General features: G+C 40.0%; 1 protein-coding gene across 4 annotated transcripts; it reads right to left on the bottom strand.

The window, feature by feature from the left end:
* Positions 1 to 991: 991 nt before the first annotated feature.
* On the bottom strand, positions 992 to 18,379 carry ncapg (non-SMC condensin I complex, subunit G). Of its 4 annotated transcripts, none has more exons than XM_004564325.3 (22): positions 18,279 to 18,379; positions 17,859 to 17,988; positions 17,139 to 17,384; positions 16,474 to 16,702; positions 16,124 to 16,269; positions 15,948 to 16,032; positions 15,017 to 15,209; positions 14,786 to 14,935; positions 12,943 to 13,083; positions 11,997 to 12,120; positions 11,613 to 11,702; positions 10,570 to 10,758; positions 9,389 to 9,499; positions 5,367 to 5,486; positions 4,388 to 4,630; positions 4,118 to 4,299; positions 3,853 to 4,018; positions 3,373 to 3,540; positions 1,886 to 2,009; positions 1,561 to 1,608; positions 1,354 to 1,423; positions 992 to 1,248 (listed from the first exon to the last, which is right to left on the bottom strand). In XM_004564325.3, exons 2-22 carry the CDS (start codon positions 17,964 to 17,966, stop codon positions 1,122 to 1,124), a joined length of 3,060 nt encoding a protein of 1,019 aa, XP_004564382.2. In that variant the 5' UTR covers positions 17,967 to 17,988; positions 18,279 to 18,379; the 3' UTR covers positions 992 to 1,121. The 4 variants fall into 4 exon arrangements, with proteins under 4 accessions (XP_004564382.2, XP_004564385.2, XP_004564384.2 ...); XM_004564328.3 differs by having other exon boundaries at positions 17,859 to 17,983; positions 18,279 to 18,371; XM_004564327.4 differs by lacking the exon at positions 18,279 to 18,379 and adding an exon at positions 18,122 to 18,270 and having other exon boundaries at positions 17,859 to 17,983.
* Between the last annotated feature and the right edge of the window lie 3,520 nt (positions 18,380 to 21,899).

The raw sequence follows: 21,899 nt of genomic DNA, 5'->3' as shown, positions 1-21,899 counted from the left end.
TTTGAACCCGCAACACCCTACAGGGTGTCTACATGTATTAATGTAAATAGAAAACAAAGTGAAAAAAAACCAAAAATAAAGTTCCCACAAATAACTATACACCACACATTTAACATACGGTGTGGAGGGCCTTGAGTGCCAAAATGATTTAATACATCATTAAATTTGTTAAATTAAAACTGTTTAAACTTAATTACATGTAATTTCATTTAAAACACAATTATTTAATTTGGTATTTAATTCATTTTGACACTCGTGGCCCACAATAAAGGCTATCAGTTTGTTGTGATTAAGTCCAACTCATTACTTTTCCTTTTACAGTTCAAACACAATTTAGAAATACATTAACAATAAACTGTTCTAAATCCCTACTATATGATTACTATAGAGTGGGGGGAGGGGGGGGTGGGAAAAAAAAAAAACAAAAAAAAAAAAACAAAAAAAAAAAAAACACCCATCATGAATATGAATATTAAATTAAAATGTAAAAGTAAATAAATATATAAAAATGCAAGATTAATCCAGTCCAAAAGTACAGCATACTTACAACGTGCTGGGAAAACATTATTCTAATACCATAAAATTACCATGAAATACTTAAAATTGCTTACACTTTACTTACAGTATAATTATTTGTTTACCGTAAAAACCTGACTTGTTACTCTCCCTTTAAGAATTTATAGAAAATGTATGTAACTTCAAGCAAAACTGAAATACCATTTCCATTTTTATTCTGTAAGAGTTCAATGATTGAGATCAGACCTCTCTGAATTCTTCACATTTGTGGTGATTAACATGGTTTAATTATGTACTGGTAGAGAGGGAACTGGTAAGGGAATCTAGAAAGGTCACATGGTTATTCAGGGCATTAAAACATGAACACAAAAGAAACATTTTGTCTTTGCTTCTTGTGTGAAATGGTGATTTGCTTTTTTCCCTGTTAAAAGTTATCAGGATATGTTTGCACTAAATTTTTAAAAAGAGAACAAGCTTTGTTAACTTTGATACATTTATTTAATGATTAAAATGACAAAACTTTAAACAACAAAAATGTAACTTAAGGGTAAATATGACTCATTGCCTGAACACTTGAGTCGATACAGAAAGGTAAATCTCTTTATTCAGGACACATTGGCCTCCTGGTTGATAAGAGGGTTGAGGTCCAGCTTCGTCTTCTCCAGAGCTGCAGTCTTGGCCCTCCGTGACGGACGCACCATGGAGGCCGACTCTGGGACATTTTCTCCATCGCTGTAGCCAAAGAGAGACGGTGAGACGAGAAAATGAGTAAATGCACTTGTGATGAATATGTTACTGAATGGGTGTTTTCTATTTTGCTAAAATCAGCAAACTCGCCTCTCCTCTGACGACTCTGCCCTCCTGTTCGGCTTTCTGCCACCTCTGGCTGTGCACGCTTTCCTCTGACCTGTGAAAACAAAGACTCGGGTTACCTCCCAGTGCTGACTCAACTTCTTGCCTCGGGCAGGAGAGGAGGAGCTCTAAAAATATAGTGGCACTGAAGGACTGCGGTTTTAGACGAGCATATAAAAACCCCTGCATTACCTCTTTTGGGTCTCTTGGCAGATTTTGATGGATCATCTGCCGCAGCCTCTGTGGAAACAGCAAACAGAGAACTCATTTTTCTGCATTTCCGCCCTCAGCCTGCTGCATTTTTATCTAAACAAACACCGAATGGGACGGAGCGAGTCATTTTTAATCTACTTAGCAACATGCTGGTAAAGTCATGTAATCCTTTTGCAGGAGCGCTTGTCACAAATTAGCATTTTAAATCTATTTAGACACACACTCAGGAGGTAACATAAGTTGGAGATGCTCCATGGGATATCAGATGGCCATTCCTATTTAAAGTCTGTGTTTGCATACGTACCATCTGCATTGACATCCAGGGGTTGTAACGCAGTGGTGCTGAGGAGCTCAGCCTGTTCTTTTGAGTCCGCCAGCTGATAAATCATCTTCTCCAGAGCACGGAGACAGACACGATCCTTCACCACCTGAAAGAAAGGAGGAGGGAAAGGGGTGAACTTAAACAATGGGCCTTTTAACAGACAGATATGCAGGTACAGCTCTGTGCTCCACACTACATGAGCTCGGTTTGATGGACTGCTGTGAAGGTTTTTCTATACATCTTGATGATTTCTGTCTTTTGACATTCACACACGTGACACTTTCACCACTAGGGGGGGAAGCATGTTAAAATGTTTTTGGACTTATAGTGCCATTTTCCTCCCGTCCTTTTAACTATTCCTCAAGAAACTTTACAACGGTGTCCTGGCAAAAGGTAAAGAGGAATGCGTTCTCGTTGACTTTGTTTAAATGAAGATTAAACTGACTCAATCCACCTTATGGTACAAGCTGGTATTACATTATAATACAGCCCAGTTTAGCTGACCTTCAACTCCACAGAAAACACATTTTGTTCATAAAGTCGGAGCTGCTGTTTTCTCCACTTTATTCTAATGAGAGGTGTAGTTAATTCTGGAAAATTTTCAACTGTTTTTAAAAACACAACATGGACCTATGATGTCGTTCATGTGTCCCGTTACAGTGGCTAATGCTATGTTCACAATCAAAGTCAAAGGCATCACACTGCTTTAATATCTTCATTTGAGACAGTGGTGCTCACAGTCGCACTCTAAATGTGACCACAACAGCTCCACCCACTTGCTGTTTAAACGTTCTGTTTGCAAGGACAAAACAAATCAGCAGAAGTTGGCTTAAAGGAAGAAGAGCTAAAAGAGCTTATTTCAGATAAACCGAGTAGCTGCACAAAGTCTTAGTATAAGGTAAATAAGGATTATTTTAAACTGTGAATCAGTCCCAGGATATAAAATATGGAGCTTGAAATGAACAGAACATGTTCAATACTTTGATTTTGTTTTTTTGGTTGAAAACAAACAAACACAACAACAACAAAAAACCCAAAGAGCTTTTTTAATTGCAATTTTCACAGCTTTAGCTATAATTTGTGATTAGTTCTCACTCGTGTTTGCATCTTCTCTTTTTGGGTGGAGTAACTAACGAATTTCTACCTCTGTTTAAAGTTAGCTCAGAGAAAGCTTTTGCGGTCTCTCCCAGACCAAGCAGCTCCTGAGCATCTATAGGTCCCTCCTTTATGTTCTTTTTCCTTTTCTTTGTCAAGTTTTAGCAGTCTGCTGTTTTTTGGCAGTACCTTAGTTTAGCTTTTTATTTATACAACCTCGTTAAGGGTTGTCCTCCAGCCCATTGTGTGGCTCCCTCAGTCTCCTTCCACCTTTTGTTTCTTCCAGGCCTTCATTTCGTTTTTTGTTGATATGGTGAACTTGTTGCCAATATCACGTGGACTACGTTACAGTGGTGCGATAGCAGTAGGCTCACTTGTACAAGCTGCTGCAGCAGCGTCTGCAGGTCCTCCCTGACGGTCTCGTCTCTGCTGAGCTCTAGGTTGCTCAGAGTCTTTGCATAGAGGCGCACCTCGGGGGCTGTGGGGTCCTTCAGCATCTCGCCACAGATACGCACAGCCATGTAGTCATGGACACACACCTCCTGAGACATACACAGGTATACAAATACAATTATTCAGAGATTAATAATAACACTCTGTTCTGTTCACGCTTACTTGACCTGCAGTAATGGTGTGAAACATTTTGCAGACTGTTAGCTGGTATTTCAGGGAAGATGTATAACGAAAAGCTCAGTGAGGCAATAAAAACATCCTTGGTGTTTTCCTTGAACAGAGCCACAGACCCAACAGTAAATCCACACTCCTAATATAATAAGATTATAAATAGCTTGTTGGAATTTGGGTTTAATTTAAAATCTTCCTGAGTCTCTTCCTCAGTCTCCGATGTTTCTCACCTCAGTGTTAGTTGAAGGTTTAATGAGAGCTCCCGGGCGAGTCAGCTCAACAAAAAGCTCGACTACATTGTTGATGTCCACCTCAGCGAGCGGAGACGTCGCCGGAGCGTTCATCAGAGTCCGAACGGTCAGCAAGAAACTCTCCTCCACGACTTCCTGGTGAGCCCTGAAGCATAAAAACACCATTTTCATGTCACATGATCAGCTGGGGGAGATTCCATGCCAAATAAAAGTGACCACATCACTCAACATGCACATTAGTGACCTGCTCTCGCGGGCGTAGAGCTGGAAGAAGACGCCGAGGCAGTGTCGCAGGCGTATGTCGTCCTCTGTGACGGGATTGTACCACAACAGCACCAGACGGGACAGCATCTTGGCGCTGGAGATGCGGCCCGTGTACATGAGTTTGGCCAGGCCCTCCGCTGTCTCTGTCCGCAGGTCGGACACCTGAAGGATGTTCCCAGCACATGTATCAGACATCTATAAACACCCACATGCATACTGTAGTTTCTGGAGTAAAATATCTCAGCCTCACCTCACTGTCCAGGAACTCTGACAGCATCACAAGGATACTCTGTGCGGTGTCCTCTGGTACGTCCGCCTTCTCATCAGTTGCAACCGCCATGTCATCGTCCTGGTTCTCTGGTGAGGATTGGGAGGGCGGGGCCGCTTCAGTGGCAGCTGTTTCAGAGAGAAGCTGGAAGCCAAACAGCAGCAGCAGGTCGATGATGTCCCGCAGAGCACTGATACGGATCTTTACCTCATCCAGCTGAGCTATCTGGAAACACGCAGATACACACAGAGCACTTTGAATCAAGAAAGCCTTTAATACATGTGCGTTTTCTGTCAGTGAACAAAAATGACTAGAATCACCCCCCCGACTCCCCTCCAGCCTGCATAATGTTGTTTATTTTGCAATTAGCTACATTTACAAAATAACTGAGGATTAGTTTGAGCACAGCTCTTAAGCTAAAGGCGTCATGTTTAGTTTATTACATGTTTTTTTTTTAAGAGATTAATTAGCAATTATTTTATTTTGCAGAAAGACTGACAGTAACTGAATTATTAATGTCATTAACCTCTTAGGACCTGGCGTTCACATATGTGGACATCATTTGGGTTCTCTAGACCAAAATACTAAATTTTGCTCTGATATCCACTTACGAGGACATTATACTGTCACTGTTCTATCGAAAGTTAAAACGAATGCCCTCATATGTAAATCTCATTTTTCTCAGAAACAAAAATCAGGTGAAAAAAAAAAAATCATGTAATTCTTTGTTTTTACATTCATCAGGTTCCAATCAGCCCAAATAGCAAAGAGAAATTAAAAATGCATGCCATGAAAGAGTTTGGGACTTACGAGGTTAATAATCATTTAATCCGATTAGAAGGGAAGCAGCAATTTAAGTGTGGAAATGATATTAAGGCTTAACTTTCTGTTCATCGTGTAGCATCCTTACACATATAAACAAAGTGTTTCAGGTATCTGAAACACATCTATAAGAAGTTACCTGTAGCAGCAGGACCATGTGGGTTTTGGCTAGCTCCTTGCTGTGCAGAGCACATGTTCCTAAACACACCACAGCCATGTTGCGGACAGCAGGGTGTGCGCTTGCTATGCTGGGCAGGATCTGAGATGCAGGAAAAAACAGTGAAAGCAATCAATAAGGTTAACACTTAACCATTGTTAATAAACTGTGCATTGTTAGTAACAGATAAGAATAAATGATAACAGCTGTTATTTATTTACATACGTTTTGTAATATAGGCTTATTACTGATGAATGGGTGTGAAATAATAATAATAATTTTATTTATAAAGCGCTTTCAAACAAAGTGCTGTACAACTAAAGGGATAAATAAAATAAAAGCGATACAGGTAAGAGACACAATAAAGTTAAAAACAATAAAAATTTAAAAACTAAAAGCCATAGAATTAAGACATATAGGATAAGGTGAACAAATGTGTCTTCAACTTAGTTTTAAAAACCTCCACAGAGCATGCCTGCCGAATATCTTGAGGGAGGTTGTTCCACAGAAACGGGGCACGAAAAGAAAAAGCACGCTCTCCAATTGTCTTTTTTAGGAACTTTTAGAAGGCCAGAGTCCTGAGATAGGAGAGCACGAGATGGAGCATAAAGGTGTAAAAGGTCGGAGAGGTATAGAGAGGCACCTATAGATGCCAATCCGTTTAAAGCCTTGTAGGTGAGCAGCAGGACCTTAAAATCTGCTCGAACCTGACAAGGTAGCCAATGCAGAGATCTCAGAACAGGGGTGATGTGCTCAAATTTCCCAGTTCTTGTTAAAATGCAAGCAGCTGCATTTTGCACCATCTGTAGACCTCTAAAACTTTTCTTTGGTAGGCCAGAAAGAAGAGCATTGCAATAGTCAATACGGGAAGACACAAATGCATGGACAAGAACCTCTGCAGTGTCGCTTGACAAAACTTGTCTGATTCTGGCTCATGTTCCTCAAATGATAAAAGGCAGTCTTTGTTATCTCTTTCACATGAGATTCAAAGGAGAGCACCATGTTGAACCACACACCCAAGTTTTTTACCTTGTTCCTGCAATTTATGGCACTGTCATCAATTTTCAAGATGAAATTTTGGGACACGTGCTGAAATTTGTGTGGCCCAATGACCATCAACTCTTTCTTTTCAAGAAAAGAAGCAAGAAATTATCCGATAACCAGCCCTTAATTGCAGATAAACAACATTCTAGTTTAGAGACTTCAGCACAGTTCCAATGGTTAAAGGAACATAAAGCTGCAGGTCATCAGCGTAACAATGAAAGGTTACAAGAACGTAAAAGAACACCAAGAGGTAGCAGGTACATAGAAAACAGCAATGGTCCAAGTACGGAGCCCTGAGGGACCCCATGCCTCACTGCACAGGTCTCGGACAGATCATTTTTAAAACTAACAGTTTGAGACCTCCCAGACAGGTAAGATCTCAGCCATGATAAAACATTTCCTGTAATTCCAATAAAATGTTCAAGCCTATCCAATAAAATGCAGTGATCCACAGTGTCAAACGCAGCACTTAGATCCAGCAGTAATAAAACTGAAGTGCGATCATTGTCTGCATTTACCAGTAGATCATTTACCACTTTTACTAAAGCTGTTTCTGTGGAGTGATTTGGTCTAAAAGCAGACTGAAATGGTTCAAACAGATTGCTTGTTGACAAATGCTCAGTGAGCTGCTTAAAAACCACTTTTTCAAAGACCTTAGACAAAAAAGACAGATGCAACCATGTCAACATCCAGTCCAGGCTTTTTCAAGATCGGCACTACCACAGCTGATTTAAAACATTCAGGAAAGACTCCAGTCGTCAATGAAGTATTTAAAAGAAACAGAATGTAGGGTCCTAATACTGACCACAGTTCCTTTATAACCCATTTAACCAAGGCAAAGGGTTAAATGACATTTTTTGACATTTCAACTTCCCTACGGGAGCAACAGCAAATAGTGCTCCAAGTCATCAGGATTCACACACAATATTCTGCACAAGCTCACAGACTACCTGACTTGTCAGCACATGTACGATGTTTCGCTCCACACCTTAAACTTCGGACAGTTCTTGCCCAACTGATTCATGGACGGTACCAGCAGGGGCCGGTTTTATCGACTGAACCACCAACAGTTCAGCATCACTAACAAAGAAAGCTGCGAATTCAGGAGAACCGAGTGAGTGAAACAGCATGACCCGATTCAAACCACTTTAACCTCTGTTAACCGCTATTAGAACAAATACTGCAGATGTGCCTCATCATGACATCCATAGTACAGTGTACATTTAAACGTGATATGAAAATATTGTCACTACTATGGGCATTTCTGAGAGTGCGAGCCAGCGTGTCAGTACCTAAAAAGTCTGTGTTTTATTCCCCTCATCAAAATAAGTTATGACTGTATGAAATTTTAAAAGCTGAGAAATGGTACGTGACACACTTCTGAGAATAAAACAAATAGGGTCTATGAGAAAAACACATTTGTAAAACAGAAGAAATAACACATGAATTCATTGGTCAAAAACTTCCATCTAACCTCAGTATCGAATACAGAATTATTTATTTGTTGATTGGTGACAGATGACTGTTTCTTTCTTCGTTTTTTTTGTAAACAACTTGATATGAAAATCTTCAGCTTTTGGACTTTGTGGTCTTGAGTTTTATCAGCAGCAAAAACAGTCTGTTATTTTTCTTGTGAAATCCCCTGATACTTTTTATGTGATAAATATTAAGAAAAATGAAAATGTTTGGCCAGTCTGTATGCACCGATCAGACATAACATAATGGCCTAATACTGTTCCCCCTTTTGCTGCCCAAACAGCAATAACCTGCGATCCTCAGTGTATTCAGACACCTTTCTATCAGAACAAGCATGAACCTTTTCAGCAATTTGAGCTAGAGTAGCTTGTCTGTTGGTTCAGCCTTCACTCCCAACATGCATCAGTGAGCCTTGGCTGCCCCTGACCCTGTTGCTGGTTCACCACTGCAGATCGGGAATACCCCGACAACAGCTGCAGTTTTGGAGATGCTCTGCCCCAGTCGTCTGGCCATCAATATTTGGCCTTCGCCAGACTCACTCAAATCCTTACACTTGCCCATTTCGCCTGCTTCTAACACATCAACTTTGAGAACAAAATGTTTACTCACTCCCTAATATATCCCACCGACTAACAGGTGCCATGATGAAGAGATAATCAGTGCTACTCACTTCAGCCATCAGTGGTCATATTGTTACGCCCGCTCTGTGGATTTAGTGTCCCTTGTTTGGAGAGATGCAGTTCTGAAATGTCTTCAGGCAGTTTTGTACAAACAGGATGTTTAAGTTCTCCTCAAAGAGGGCATTTGATGATAGGTCGGGTAATCCATTCTTCTTCTTCTTCTTCTTCTTCTATCTGTGCAGAGTATCCTGTGCCACATATCATCTGTGATAGCTGACATTTATTTTGCCTTCCTGCCCGCCAGTCATGAAGCTCTTTATTCAACACTAACTTATCTTGGTCTCACAGATCTTTTTCTGGCGCCCTCAGTTCCCCTTAATTGCTTTTTCTGCATCACATTTTTAACGGCTGAAATTTCAATCTGGAACTACGGTGGTATCTCGTCATAGCCCGCCTCTGCTTTGCAGCTATCAGTTTGTTTCAACACCCACCAAGTATAAATCGTCTGAATGAGCATCTAACTGAAGCAAAGTTTGAAGACTCAGAGAATCTGCCAGCTCTGAACCATCATCAGCTGTTTGGTTATGTGCATTGAAGTCTTTGGGAAAACCACCCTCTGGCTCCCTTCATCTGTGACCTCAATAAACTTTCATATACAGCTCATGCTCGTGTCCTAAAAAAGGGATATTTTTAAATGCTTGTTTTCTACAGGGTGGCGTCGGCTCAACACTAGCATGAAAGAAACTGAAGGTTTCTGGAAAAACAGATGTACAAACTCAGATCTGAAAAGGCGATCCTGCTGCCTTTACTATAGATCTGCATGTTTAGTTACGACACAAACTCAAGTGCTTGTTTTGTTTTTACCAGTGAAGACATTAAGGCGCTTGTGGTTGGACCAATCCGGGTCTTGATGTTCATTTGCTTCAGCAGCTCAGCACACATCGTTAGACACCTCAAAAGAGTATCTGGATCATTCTGCAAAGCAAACAAACACATACCATATTCACCATTTCATTTTATTAAAACGCATTTATTTTCTGTCATATGGATGCGTTTGGCTCATATGGAGATGGATGGTCATATGAACAAGGTTTCAAATAATGGAGGTGAGTGAGCAAAAAGCTCAAGCTTCTCTAAACCAGGTCAGGTCATAGTAATTTCAGTTCATGGGTCACATACAGACAGATCTGATCTCCACAGGGATGCACTAGTAAAACTATTGCATCACACCCTATGATGTATAAAAACAGGGACAAATTCAATGAAAAGCCAAAATCTCCATATGTGAAGCCTGTATGACGGTTTATTAAAAAAACAAAACAACGAGGACAAAAGTTGTCTTTATGACTCAGCTTGTTGGGATCTAAAAATACTGAAATTATTATAAACTGTGTAACTAGTGCTGTAAGCTTTAATCTCGTTAAAATGACGCTAACGCTGCAAATCTTCATCAGCAAGTTAGCGCGGCTCGCCCTGTGCGTGGGGCTGCACGGTGTCAACGCGTTAGCTCTTTAAAACGTTAGCACCGTGCAGCCCCACGCACGGGGCAATCGGCACTAGCTCGCTAACGGAGATTTACCAAGTTAATGCGGTTATGGCATTAATGTCATTTCAATGAGATTCACGCTGACAGCGATTTGGGGTAGCCATCATGCAGCTCTGGCCCTGAGCTCACTAACTCCACCCCATGGAAACTTGGCACCAATATGTAGAAATATTTGGTTTTTATCGCGACTTCATGAATCAAAACTTCAGGCCATTTTCTCCATTTTAAGTTATTTTCTCAGAAGTTTGAGTGATTGTGTCAAAATATTGAGATAATATCCAGAAATCTTGACTTAGGGTTGGCATTTTTCCCTCCAGTGGCAGAAGCAAGCCCCCATACCTCCTGTCTGCTTGGGAAACCTTCAGCTTACAAGGGGTAACAAATCAGAGCTGGCATAAACAGGGGGTTGCCTTAAAAGGAGAGGTCCATGAATGGAGCTAGAGCTGAGCAAAAACTGTACATTTAAATGCAGAGGTGATGTTTCTGTGTAGCTTAATACCTTCTCTGTGCGGACCTCCTTGTCAGCCACTTGGTTGCTTTCAGCAATGTCCTGGAGAATCTGGTTCCTGCGATTTTCCAGATCTGTGATGGAGTTCTTCAGCTCTGCCGCCTGGCTGAACTCCTGGGCGGAGATGCAGTCCTCCAGAGTTTGTTTAGCCTCTAAGATACGCACCTTCACTTCTGCAAGCTGGGAGCGAAAAGAGGGAAAGAAAAAAAAAAAAAAAAAAAAAAAAACACACAAACAGGTCAGACAATAAAAATAAGAGGGGAGGGTCATTCTTCAGCTGAAGCACGCTCAAGAGAGGACTGTTGAGATGGAAAACTGCACCTCCGCAAACAGGAAAAACAACAGCTGATGCTCTGGAGAGGCTACAGCCCTCTGGAGCCTTCTTTGCCTTTACTCACTGAAGAATAAAAAGATGGGAGAGACCAGGTGCACAGAGCGGACAGAGTAAGTGAACACCTGGGCTAGGATTAACTTTCTCAACAGCCATTTTGAATCCAACAGATTTCAGTATTTAGTGAGGAAACTAAGGTACAGTCACAACTGAGAGTAATTCCCTCAGAGCGTACGTGTGCATGGAGCTTAAGCAAAGGGAATGAAGCAAAGAAGGGAGAGCTAATGAACCAGGATTTACCAGGCAAAGATACGTTTAGCGTACATGACATTCACCATCCACCCCGCTAGTTTAAGTGGGCTTGGCCTTAAATATAAACCATCTGCCAGCTGGATGTAGAGCAGGACAAAGAAACAGAAAGGGAAGGAATATAAATGGAGCAGAGAGCAAAAAAAAAAAAAAAAAAAAAGGCAAAAATCCAACTAATTAAGAAATTATTAGACTGTAATCTGGTCGTCAGTCTACATGGTGTACTTTAATAGAAAGGGATTTTTTTTTGTCACCTTCTCACTTTTAACTTCTATAAAGTAGAATTGTGCAAAGACGCTGTTTAGCTCTTCTATTTAATCACAGTGAGACAACTGGACGGGTTTCCAGAATCAAATTGCTTCTGGGCGTTTTCATTTGGCAGAGTGTCACCCACCTGGACCTGCTGCCGGCGTCTCTCGTTCTCATCCACTGGCTGACTGGCCCCTGTGATGGGCTCCCTCACGTCGGAGATGATTTCTGCCACCTGTGCGACACAAAGCCAGCTCATTTAAACATCAATCTGAGGGTCAATGATGCCACAGCTGAGAGGAAACCTGCTATATTTTCTGACACGTCAAACAAAAAGACCCCGGTGTGTGTCCATCTGGAACCACTGATAAATAACTACAGCCTTTATCATTTCATTTCTGACTAATTGGTCTGTCAGCTGGATTCATAAAGGGCAGTGACATTTATATTTCCCCTCGTGTGCAAAAGGGGAGTTTAGATAACATGACAACTGACTATACAGTGAAGTTCATGTTTAAGCCTAACTTACAGTTTGGATGCGTCTGTGGTCATCGGAGATGAGGTTGAGGAGCTTCTCAGTGAGGAGGAAGACCAGAGAGGAGGGAGTCTGAGGAAGAGCCAACATGTCCTGCAGGACAGCCAGTACACGCTTCCTACGAACATGCACAGCTCAACCGTTAAATGAATAAACAGACTTCAAAAAACTAACATTATGAATCTCCTACCAAATTAATTAAGTCTTATATATAAACAAGAGCAGTCTCAGAGTCACAAGCCTAAAAACTACTAGCGTTCACAGACACACTCACACCATTCACACAGAATGGAGGAGTCGAAGATAAAGCCAGTGACCTTCACATTATTAGATGACCCGCTCTACACCCTAAGCCTCAAGCTGCCACTACGAACCAGAATCTAGTTCCAAAGCTAGACTGACTGCACAGGTTTATTACTTCCGAGGGATGAAACCCAAAAGTAAAATTTCACGCAAATCTGACCAAAGCCTCCTGAGCTATCCAGATAAACAGACAGGCAAACAAATCAAAACAATATTTAATTTAATATTTAACCAAACAGTCAGCTCACTGTCTAACCTGTCACAGCAGCTAATCTGGGTCTGAAATTTATTCATTAATTTATCTATTAGCTGCCTGTCAGAAAATAATCTTTACTTGCAGTCATTTCTCAAACAAAGAAAAGACAATACTTTCTTGTATGAGTTTTGTCAATATGAAGATCTCATACACTTGCTTCTTATTTCTGACCTGCTGTTTGGGTAGGAAACATCAGAAGGGGGCTCTAAAAGACTTATATACCATTTTGGGCCATATTTGTTAGGACATGCTGATTAATGAAATACCAGACTGTTTGCATCACCCTCCAAAAACATCCTTCCTCTTTCCCAGCTGATTTCCACATGCATTTTAAGGTATTTTGCATCCGATTCACATTCCTCAACCTTGTTCTCATCTTACCTGCCACCCTCCTCGTTGGTGTCCAGACAACCGATGAGATGGATGAGATGTTGCGAGATGAACTCTTTGGTCATGACAAGCTCCACTTGGTTAAAGTCGGCCCTCTGCTCCTCGGACAGCACAGGCACGGCCTTCAGATATCTACAACAGTCAGAGTCAGACAACAGCAGCTCTCAGAGCCCATTCATTTAGAATAATTCCGCTACCCTGACAGCATAAACAAAATTAACGCTTCTCCCAAATGTCACGCAGCAGAGCCAGTTATCAGTCAGCGGTGGAGTGACTTTTAACCAACCAGCTACTTGTCACCTCACTCAAATTAATAAACCCATTTTACGAGCAGACAAATGTTAGATTTGCCAATTAGTTAAATCAAATTCATTTGCAGAGCATATCACACGTCAGTATTTCACACACTTACATACACAAGCACTAGACTGGTGATAAAACAGCTCTGTCAGTGCACAGCAAGGGTAGCAGATGAGCTGTCAGTCTGCTTGAGTATGGCAAAAATCAGCTATGATCACTTGGATCACTACTGAGATCGTGATTACCCACAGACTTTGGAAAAAATAGAACTTTATAAAGTGGATTTCTTTGGACTATAGATATCACTCAAATAAAAAAAGAAATAAAAAGCTTTGGCTTACACAGCTTGGCAGAGAGTTAGGGGCATAAAGCACCACGATACCAATTTAGGCAACAAAACCAAACAACAACATCATTACAAAAATAATGCGGTGCAATAATTGTCTGGTTTTCATATTTGCTGAAAACCACAACTGTTACTATAAAAGATAAAAGTCTAGAGGATTACAAAAAGAAACCTGCTGCTGCAAATGAGATAACTTATCTGTATAATTAACTTGTTAATAAACAAAAGACACAGAAAACGTCAATTTAACAAGGACTGCGAAGGATAATGGTACCCATCAAAAGCAAATAACATTATTTAAAAAAATAAACATGAAGGTGGATATGTCGTGCTTTTCTTTATTGTTCCACTGGTGCATGTTCAAATTAAACATGGCAAAAGTTTCAACTAATGGGTTCAGTGTGAGTGTTTTGAAGTCCATGCAAGCTCAGGCTTCAGGCTGCTCTAAACATGAGCTCCAGATATCGATCCGATATTTGGTCGGATGTCGGTGACAACGTGACGATCTGTGGAGAGTGGGAGAGCTAATGGCAACGCAACAACAGCATGGAGGTGTTTCACTCAAGCTACACTAACTACTTTTATTTGTGATTTGTTTAATTTAATTTAACTGCAAATTGTGGACATTTCAGCTGCTATGACTAAAAAGTCCTAATGAACTCTTTCTCACAACTGGAAAAAGTTGGATTGGTACATACCTGGATTGGATTGTACTTGACCTGCTGCACACTAAGGGCGTGTTAAACTGATTACTACTGTTTTTAAAGTATCACGTTTTACTCTTGTAACACACCCATTTTTATGTGCACTGACCATGAGCAAAGCAGGTTAACTTGTCTGGATGTAAAACTATATTTTATAATAGCCAGGTGAAGTTTAACAAAAAGCAGTCAGTTAGCCTCGCTGTTATATAAGCTTTGAGTTAGCCACACAGTTACATACAGAACGAGCTCCTCTGAGAACACCGGACCTGCCTTCAGATACCTAGAGTTACAACACAATCATTATGGCAACTGTATTTTTTTTCCCAAATAAAGCACCACAAAGTAACTAAAAGCACATTAAGTGCCCAATAAAATATTCCATAAATTCCACCAATATGAAAAGTTACTTGGTCCAGAATTTACACAGCACAGCAATAAGCAAGAAAACCACAATTTATAATCCAATAACAGTGGCTCTTCTTACCCACAGAGGTAGTCGGCATAAGTGGCTGCATCTGGCAATACTTGCTCCAGCATTTCATCACCATCATCTCCTTTACTCCTGATGAACTCACACAGGGCTCTCCAGTAAAGCACATTTTCACAGGTCAGACTGTCCTTTGGGATCAGCCTCCTGTTAAAAAACACACACGATGATCTCTAACTTCAGACATTTTATTTATTATTTGTTAGACAGAGGGAGAAGTGGGAGTACCTGTTGTCGAGCTCTACTTGGTTCTGCAGCAGCTCTTCAGTCGGGATGTTTTTGAAGATCGCTTTCAGGGTCTCCAGAGCCGTTTCTGCGCAGTTTTCCACATCCAGCCTATGGAGCAGTTCAATGATGTTCCCATCCAGCCGAAGCAGCCAGGCCGGTAACAAACGAGAACAAACCACCTCCCTTACCGCTTCTGAAAAGCACACAGGCTATCAGACACATATACAGCAGGACCATTCCTATCAATCGAACAAAAATACTAGCGGTGCCCAGTTCAGCACACTAGTTGATACACCGACGGTATCAATTTGAAACTCTTACGTCACTTTATTCTCAAGTTATCACATTTACAAGATTTTCGGAAAACTTGACCTCTGACCTTCTGGTCAAGATCACTGAGATTTAAACTCGTCCGAGATTTTTAGTAAATTCACTTATGTTACCAATTTCAAAATCCAAGGCAACTTCCTTCTCGAGTTATTGCCTTCACAAGATTCTCAGAAAACCTGACCTCGAGGTCAAGGTCACAGATTCAAATTGTGAGGTAGATACACTTCTGGTATCATTTTGAAAGCCCCACGTTGCTTTGATGTCGAGTTATCGAATTCACAAACTTGGATGTCAAAGTTCAATACCCCATCAGCCTTTAAAAGCCGAGGGGTAAAAAAGGGCTCAACTTCTCCAGTGTGTTTTTCATTTTATATTTGGTAAAGAAATCTCTTTAAATTTTAGATCACTCATTATTCCAAAGAGCTTTTTGCTGTATAAACAAACATTTTTGACAATGAAGAAAAAATAACTGGTGTATTAATAATTAAAACAATAAGAAGCAGCTTTGATTAGGGTTTTGCGTTACTTTAAGTGCAAATTTTGAAGTTAAAAATGCATCTTTATAAAAGTAGTATTATTTAACCACAAAAATCAGTGTTACCTGAGGTGTCATGGAGGCCTTGCTGCAGTAGGCTTACTCTCTGTGCAATGCTAAGGGCTTTAATGTGAACTTTGTCAGCCAGAACCTTAAATAGAAACACACATGGAAGTTTTAGTGCAAATCTCCGTAATCAACCAGCCCTTGCAGTGGATACATATTTTTACATTCATAGGTACCTGATACGCCAATTTGCGAACATTTTCTTTGATGTCTCGAGTGCGCTTGAGTACTTTGAGGAGGGTCCGAGGGGACATTGCAATACAGGACAGAACGGCACGTCGCACCTCGGCATTAGTATCGTTTTCCAGAATCAACATAAACGCTAGAAATAGAAAATAATTCCGCAGTTAGAGTGACAGTAACAAAGATACACAAACACAAAAACAAACAACCACGTGACAATAATTACTTTCTAAGAAGTGAGATTCAAGAGAAGATTAAGAATTTAAGACCATGTAGAGGATGGGGATTCAACACATAATTTTAGATAATAAGTCACAGATTTCAGCATTTAAAAAAAACAAACCATTGATGGTCGGACAGTCTGGATCTGTTGGCTGCTGAAGGCGGGTCATGGCCAAAGCAGCCTGAATCCTCACATTGGGGAATTTGTCAGTGACACGGACCAGCATGGCTTGGTGGATGCGATCAAAGAGATCATCGTCAATCTGTGCATTCTCAGCCATACTGCCCAGCAATTTGTTGATCAGCTGACACGCTCTGAAACGTACTGCATGACTATTGGCTTTGTGGGACTGAGAAGAAAGAAAGGCAGGAAACGAGATGAGACGGTCATTAGAATAAGAGCGAAACGCACAAAACTCAGATTGGGAGGGAAAAGGCAGAGATACAAGAGTAGTTGTGAACATGGATTGGATCAGGATAAGTGTATGAGGAAAAACAGATGTGAATACATAAGGAATAGAAAGAAGTCATATGGGAAACCACAAAATAAAATTGAGAGGCAGTATAGACAAGAATCACATCAAAGCCTTTGTGTTCAAAAAGTCAGAGCAAAATCAGAAATGAACAAGTTTTAATTTTTGTGGTTAACAGATTTGTTTAAAAAAGAAAAAAAATGATACATTTTTAACAAATCATCATCAATAGGTCAAGAATTTGCTGGTCAGTTCATTAACAACACCAGAAAACAGTGCTCACAGGCATAAACTAGCATTATAATGTTCATACCTCCAACAGAAAGTTGAAGATGAAACTCAGAAATGGATGATCGTCCTCAGCATCATCATCTTCTTCTTCTTCCTCCTCTTGTTGCTGCTCCCCCTCCTCGTTTGTTTTAGGTGGAGACTGGAAACTTGAAGCAAACCTTGCAACGAACTCGATGACGTTTTCAACTGCAGGTTCACGCTTGTAGACAATCATTGCATACTTCAGGTAGTGCGCAAACTCCTCATGGAACAGTGATTTATCCTCAAGCTGAAGGAAGAGACAGAGGAAAGAAGGGTCCATGCTTATGAGATCAATAATAAGAACCCAGGTCATCTGAAAGACTTATTTAACAATCCAGACATCTCAGTTAATCTGAGATTAGTATGCTTTCTGTCAAACAGTTTAATACAAACACCTTACAAGCACTTCAAACTTCCAGAAACTTAAGCAAGAAAGAAGAAAGATGGAGCTGCCAGACAGGAGAAAAAGAGGAAGACCACAGAGAAGATTCAAGCACGTAGTAAAAGAGGATATACAGAGAGTACCGATAGATGTGACGGAGAATGAAAACCTGTGTACAAGCTTTAATTTCACTTTACTGTATTTCTTCGAAGAAGAAAGCGCATTTATACATTCTCGTATAAACCGAGTTATTTTATCATATTAAACGATGCACTCATTAATCCAGGATAATGTGAAAGACATTTAGGAAGAGACTGATAAGAAAGCATCATCTCGTACCTTGTTATAGCGGCTCTTGAGGCTCGCCACCAGCTTTGCCTTGTTATTGTGGCCCTTCTGAGCTCGCTGAAACGCCTCCTTGATGTCTATTTCGTTGTCCGCCGTCATCTTTCCTTCGCAGAAACCTAAACTAATACAGACAGCGATACAATGAGCCGAAGCAGGCTTACCTAGAGTAAACTCTGTCAGAAATGTCTCTATTAGCTAGCAGTAAAGGAAGCCGCCTGATGGTCTCTGGTGTCTCATTAGCTTCCTAAACCCACCTCGAGAGAATTACCAGTGAAACGAGCCGAGAAAAAAAACACAACGCAACGTAATTAAGTCACGCACGACGAAGTCCCTAGAGAGGCGTTTTATAATTATCAGACATGAAAAGTAGTATTAAAGCCAAAAGCTTAACGCGTGAGCTTTAAAACGTACCTCTTGGTTAGTTTTCTTCTCAACGAACAACCGCCTGTTTTTGAATTTTACTCTCGCGAGAACTGAGATGTTTGCGTACGTACGTGCGTCACGTGTATGGTTTATCCCTGTGTATGCCAAGCGGGTAAGCGATTCTCTGGAGGATATAGCAGACAAAAAATTTTATTTATTTATTTTTATTTATTTATTTAATCTGATAATCGAACAATGGATATTTGACCTCTTGTCGCTGCCATATTACAATAATTGTTTTAATGAGAAAACAACATAATAAAAGCTTCTCAAATGTTTTAATTAAAAAGAGCTTGTTTCTGCCACTAAAAATAATAATAATTAATTTAAAAAAAATTTAAAATGCAATCCGGCTTTCTAACTCAAAATTCTGAGTAAATAAATTTAAATTTTGAAATACTAGCCCAAAAGTTTGACTTATGGATGCCAGAATGTATATATGCCTAATATATTAGTCAAATATCATTATCAGTTTGTTGAATTCAATCAACCCATTGTCAAATAAGATGGCTACTGAATGATGCTGGATGTCATATTAATGTTTTACTGGGGAAATATTAAAAGATAGTGTGATTAAGATATTTGGAGGTTTTATTCTATAGATCAAACCCACTGAGAAAACACTGATGGTTTTTTTCACGGTTTTGAAATATTTAACAGATTTTGTAGATATGCAAAAATGTAATTTAAGGGTATTTTTTGATTTCCTCTGCATTATGTTTATACTTCAAAATGGCATTAGACTAATAATTATTAGTTGAGTTCTTGTGTTTGTTTGTTTTGCTAACCCTTACCTTTTTTTAAACTTTATTTAGCTTGGTTTCCTGCAAGGAACTAACTGAGGTGACTAACCATTTTTATGAAAGCATCTCTTTTACTTTATAACAACTGAAAACTTATTCTCCTTAAAACTATATAAATACATTAGGTAATCATGTGGATGAATTTCTGTTGTACTGATGTTTATAATTTAACCCATATGTGTAATATATTTGTCATTATCATGCAGCCAGTGTCCAGGGCCACAGCTGCTGGACAGCTGTGGAGGGGACAGCTCACCCATAAGGAGGGCAGAAACATGCTTCTGCACAGGCAGAGAGGGCTCCTTATTTTATGGCATCTATTTTTGGAAATTAATTTAATATAGATGGCACTCTGTCAGAATGTTTGCTTTAGACCTGTGTGCATGTAGGCCGGGGATTATCATGAAGGTGTATTATCTTATTAAATATTTATACAATACGGGGACAAACTATCCCTGCATTAGACCACATAGCTACAGCATCAGAAGCCAGAGGGATGAAAAATACCCCTGTGTATGTCTGTAAATCCTGCAAAGGTGACAAGAAATTGTTTGAGATTCAAACTCTGAATTAACTGTAAGGTAATAAACACAATGACTTATCATTTAGGTCTACATATTTAAAGGCTTGGTTAGCTGCTCCTAGTTTCTCCTGTTTGTTACATAATGTGAACCACCAAAGAATGTGGCCCAATAATCAGTTTGTTTCAAATAAACTGGGCTGTCATTAGATCAAAACTGGATTTATAAAGGTGGCACAGCAACACACACACTCTCCTGGGGAACATTTAGAAAAATGTTTAAGAGGAATGTTTCAGAAACTGAGAGATTTAGGCCCAAGACGGTGCGAGTCAACTGTGTCCAACAAAATTATCAGAAAAACGTAAGTGGCACAGAAGGTCTGGCCAAAGCAGGTATTATCCTGCCAAACTGCTCTGTCATAAATGTTTGTATATGTCTGTGCTTGAATAACACTCGGATGTGAAAGGGTTGATGCAAGCAGCTTAAACAAGGAGGATGTTATAATGGTTAAGTTGGTTTTGTATATTTCTGATATCATGTACACTTTGTGCCATAATTCACTGGCACTGTGGAAATAGGGAACAAAAATGAGATTTTCCATGCTCACCCACAAACTAGCAATGGTCAATTTCTGCCTCTTCCTGAACTTGGTTTTGCTGGAGGTCTCCTCTAATTAAGGAGATGTTCTTCTCATCATTGTCGAGGGTGTGCTCATAGGAGGACCATCTGCTTGTTAAGTTTGTCTAATATTGTAGTCTTTACCTCACAATATAAAACGCCTTGAGAAAACTGCTTTTTTTGTGAAGGGATAGTTTAATTGAATTGTATATTTTTCTCATTTTTATTGTTGCTTATTTGTGACACTTTTTATGCAGACAGCTAAAGCCAAAGGTTTTCTGCCGATCTGAAAAAGTGCCATATTATCTCCAGTATCATATCTCACCCTTCTCCAGAATAACCACACACATTTGAGTTGATCCTATCATATCAGGGTTTACTTCAGCATCAGCTTAAAGGCCAAGAAAATCTTGCATTAGAAATTGAAGATTTGAACTTAAAAGACAGTGTTCAATAATTAACTCAAGCACTTTAACAGATAACGTGCCTCACAGGCTCAACTTTATCTGTAAATTCATTGCATTTATAAAAAGGATGCAAGGACCAAAAATGATCTATCCTTAAACACAATTACAAAAACTAGACACTTCAGATTATCACATTTATCCTACGTTGTGACTGCCTGCCCTCTCCACGTCCTTTCCACCTTGGACCCTTGTGTTTTGTCATTCATTCTGTCTTCTGTGTGTATATATAGCCCTGCCCACTTTGGGAAGGGGTGAGGCACCCACCACATTGAAATTTGATCCCCACCTCCAAACATATTGTGCTATTATATCCATGCAATAACAGACAAAAATTGCAGATAAATTACAACCGGAAAAACTGTTTTCTCCCCGTCAACACATCACTGAAAATGTATATCTGCATAATGTTAAATAATATTACATGCAGTAAAATCTATTGGTTTAAAAGCCTGGTTTTGAACGATGGACATCCTCTCACGTACCTTTCCTTAATTTCTTTAAAAAAAGAAGAGTCCACTGTATTTTTGTCAGTAGTTACCTTTGTGCACATTAAAATCATTACAATTCACTAGATTTTCAACCAGTTTCAAGTGATTTTTAGTTCTGAAAGCATATTCTGATTTCCCATGAGCTCCCTCTGGTCGGTTATAACCCTTGAAAAAAAAAATCATGTTAATGTCCCTGCATTTGGATCCTCTCATTACATCCTGACACTCTGCTGCATTTTTTTTTAAACCTGTCTCTGTCAGTCCACCAAACGCTATGAAAAACCGCAGCAACACATTTCTGGAGCAGGCTACACCTTTAAGGTGGAGAAATGAATATTTAGTAAATGGAGTCCACTCGTATAGTGAGTCACTGCGCTCTCATTTGCTTGCAAGGGTTTTCTTTGAGACAACGAGGTGTGCATGTGTACTTGGAAAGTAGTGTGTTTAAGAAACAAATGACTGTGTGGGAAGTTCCTTCATCTGTGCTAATCCACCCTTTATAGTGAGTGCTAGTAGTTGTTCTTTTTTTTCAATGAAATCAGTCCACAGTCAATGCATGTGGTTTATCGTGTGCTCGTAGTCCACAGCAACTGACACTGCCCTCAGTGCTTCCCTTTTATCTGACTGATGGAGTAAAATCACACGACTGGACCCCAGAGACCCCCTCCTCCTCCTCCACCTCCCATCCGCGCGCTGATCGTCTTTGATACAG

Source organism: Maylandia zebra, linkage group LG6, assembly GCF_041146795.1.
Source record: "Maylandia zebra isolate NMK-2024a linkage group LG6, Mzebra_GT3a, whole genome shotgun sequence".
In the NCBI taxonomy this organism is placed as follows: domain Eukaryota; kingdom Metazoa; phylum Chordata; class Actinopteri; order Cichliformes; family Cichlidae; genus Maylandia; species Maylandia zebra.
This window is presented reverse-complemented; position numbering and strand designations above follow the sequence as displayed.

Coding starts and splice junctions, on each gene's coding strand:
- ncapg (XM_004564325.3), bottom strand. CDS start 17,966: ATGACGGCGGACAACGAAATAGACATCAAGGAGGCGTTTCAGCGAGCT. Junction 4,019..4,117: donor CTCTACGCCCGCGAGAGCAG/GTCACTAATGTG, acceptor TTTATGCTTCAG/GGCTCACCAGGAAGTCGTGG. Junction 1,609..1,885: donor CCTGGATGTCAATGCAGATG/GTACGTATGCAA, acceptor CTGTTTCCACAG/AGGCTGCGGCAGATGATCCA.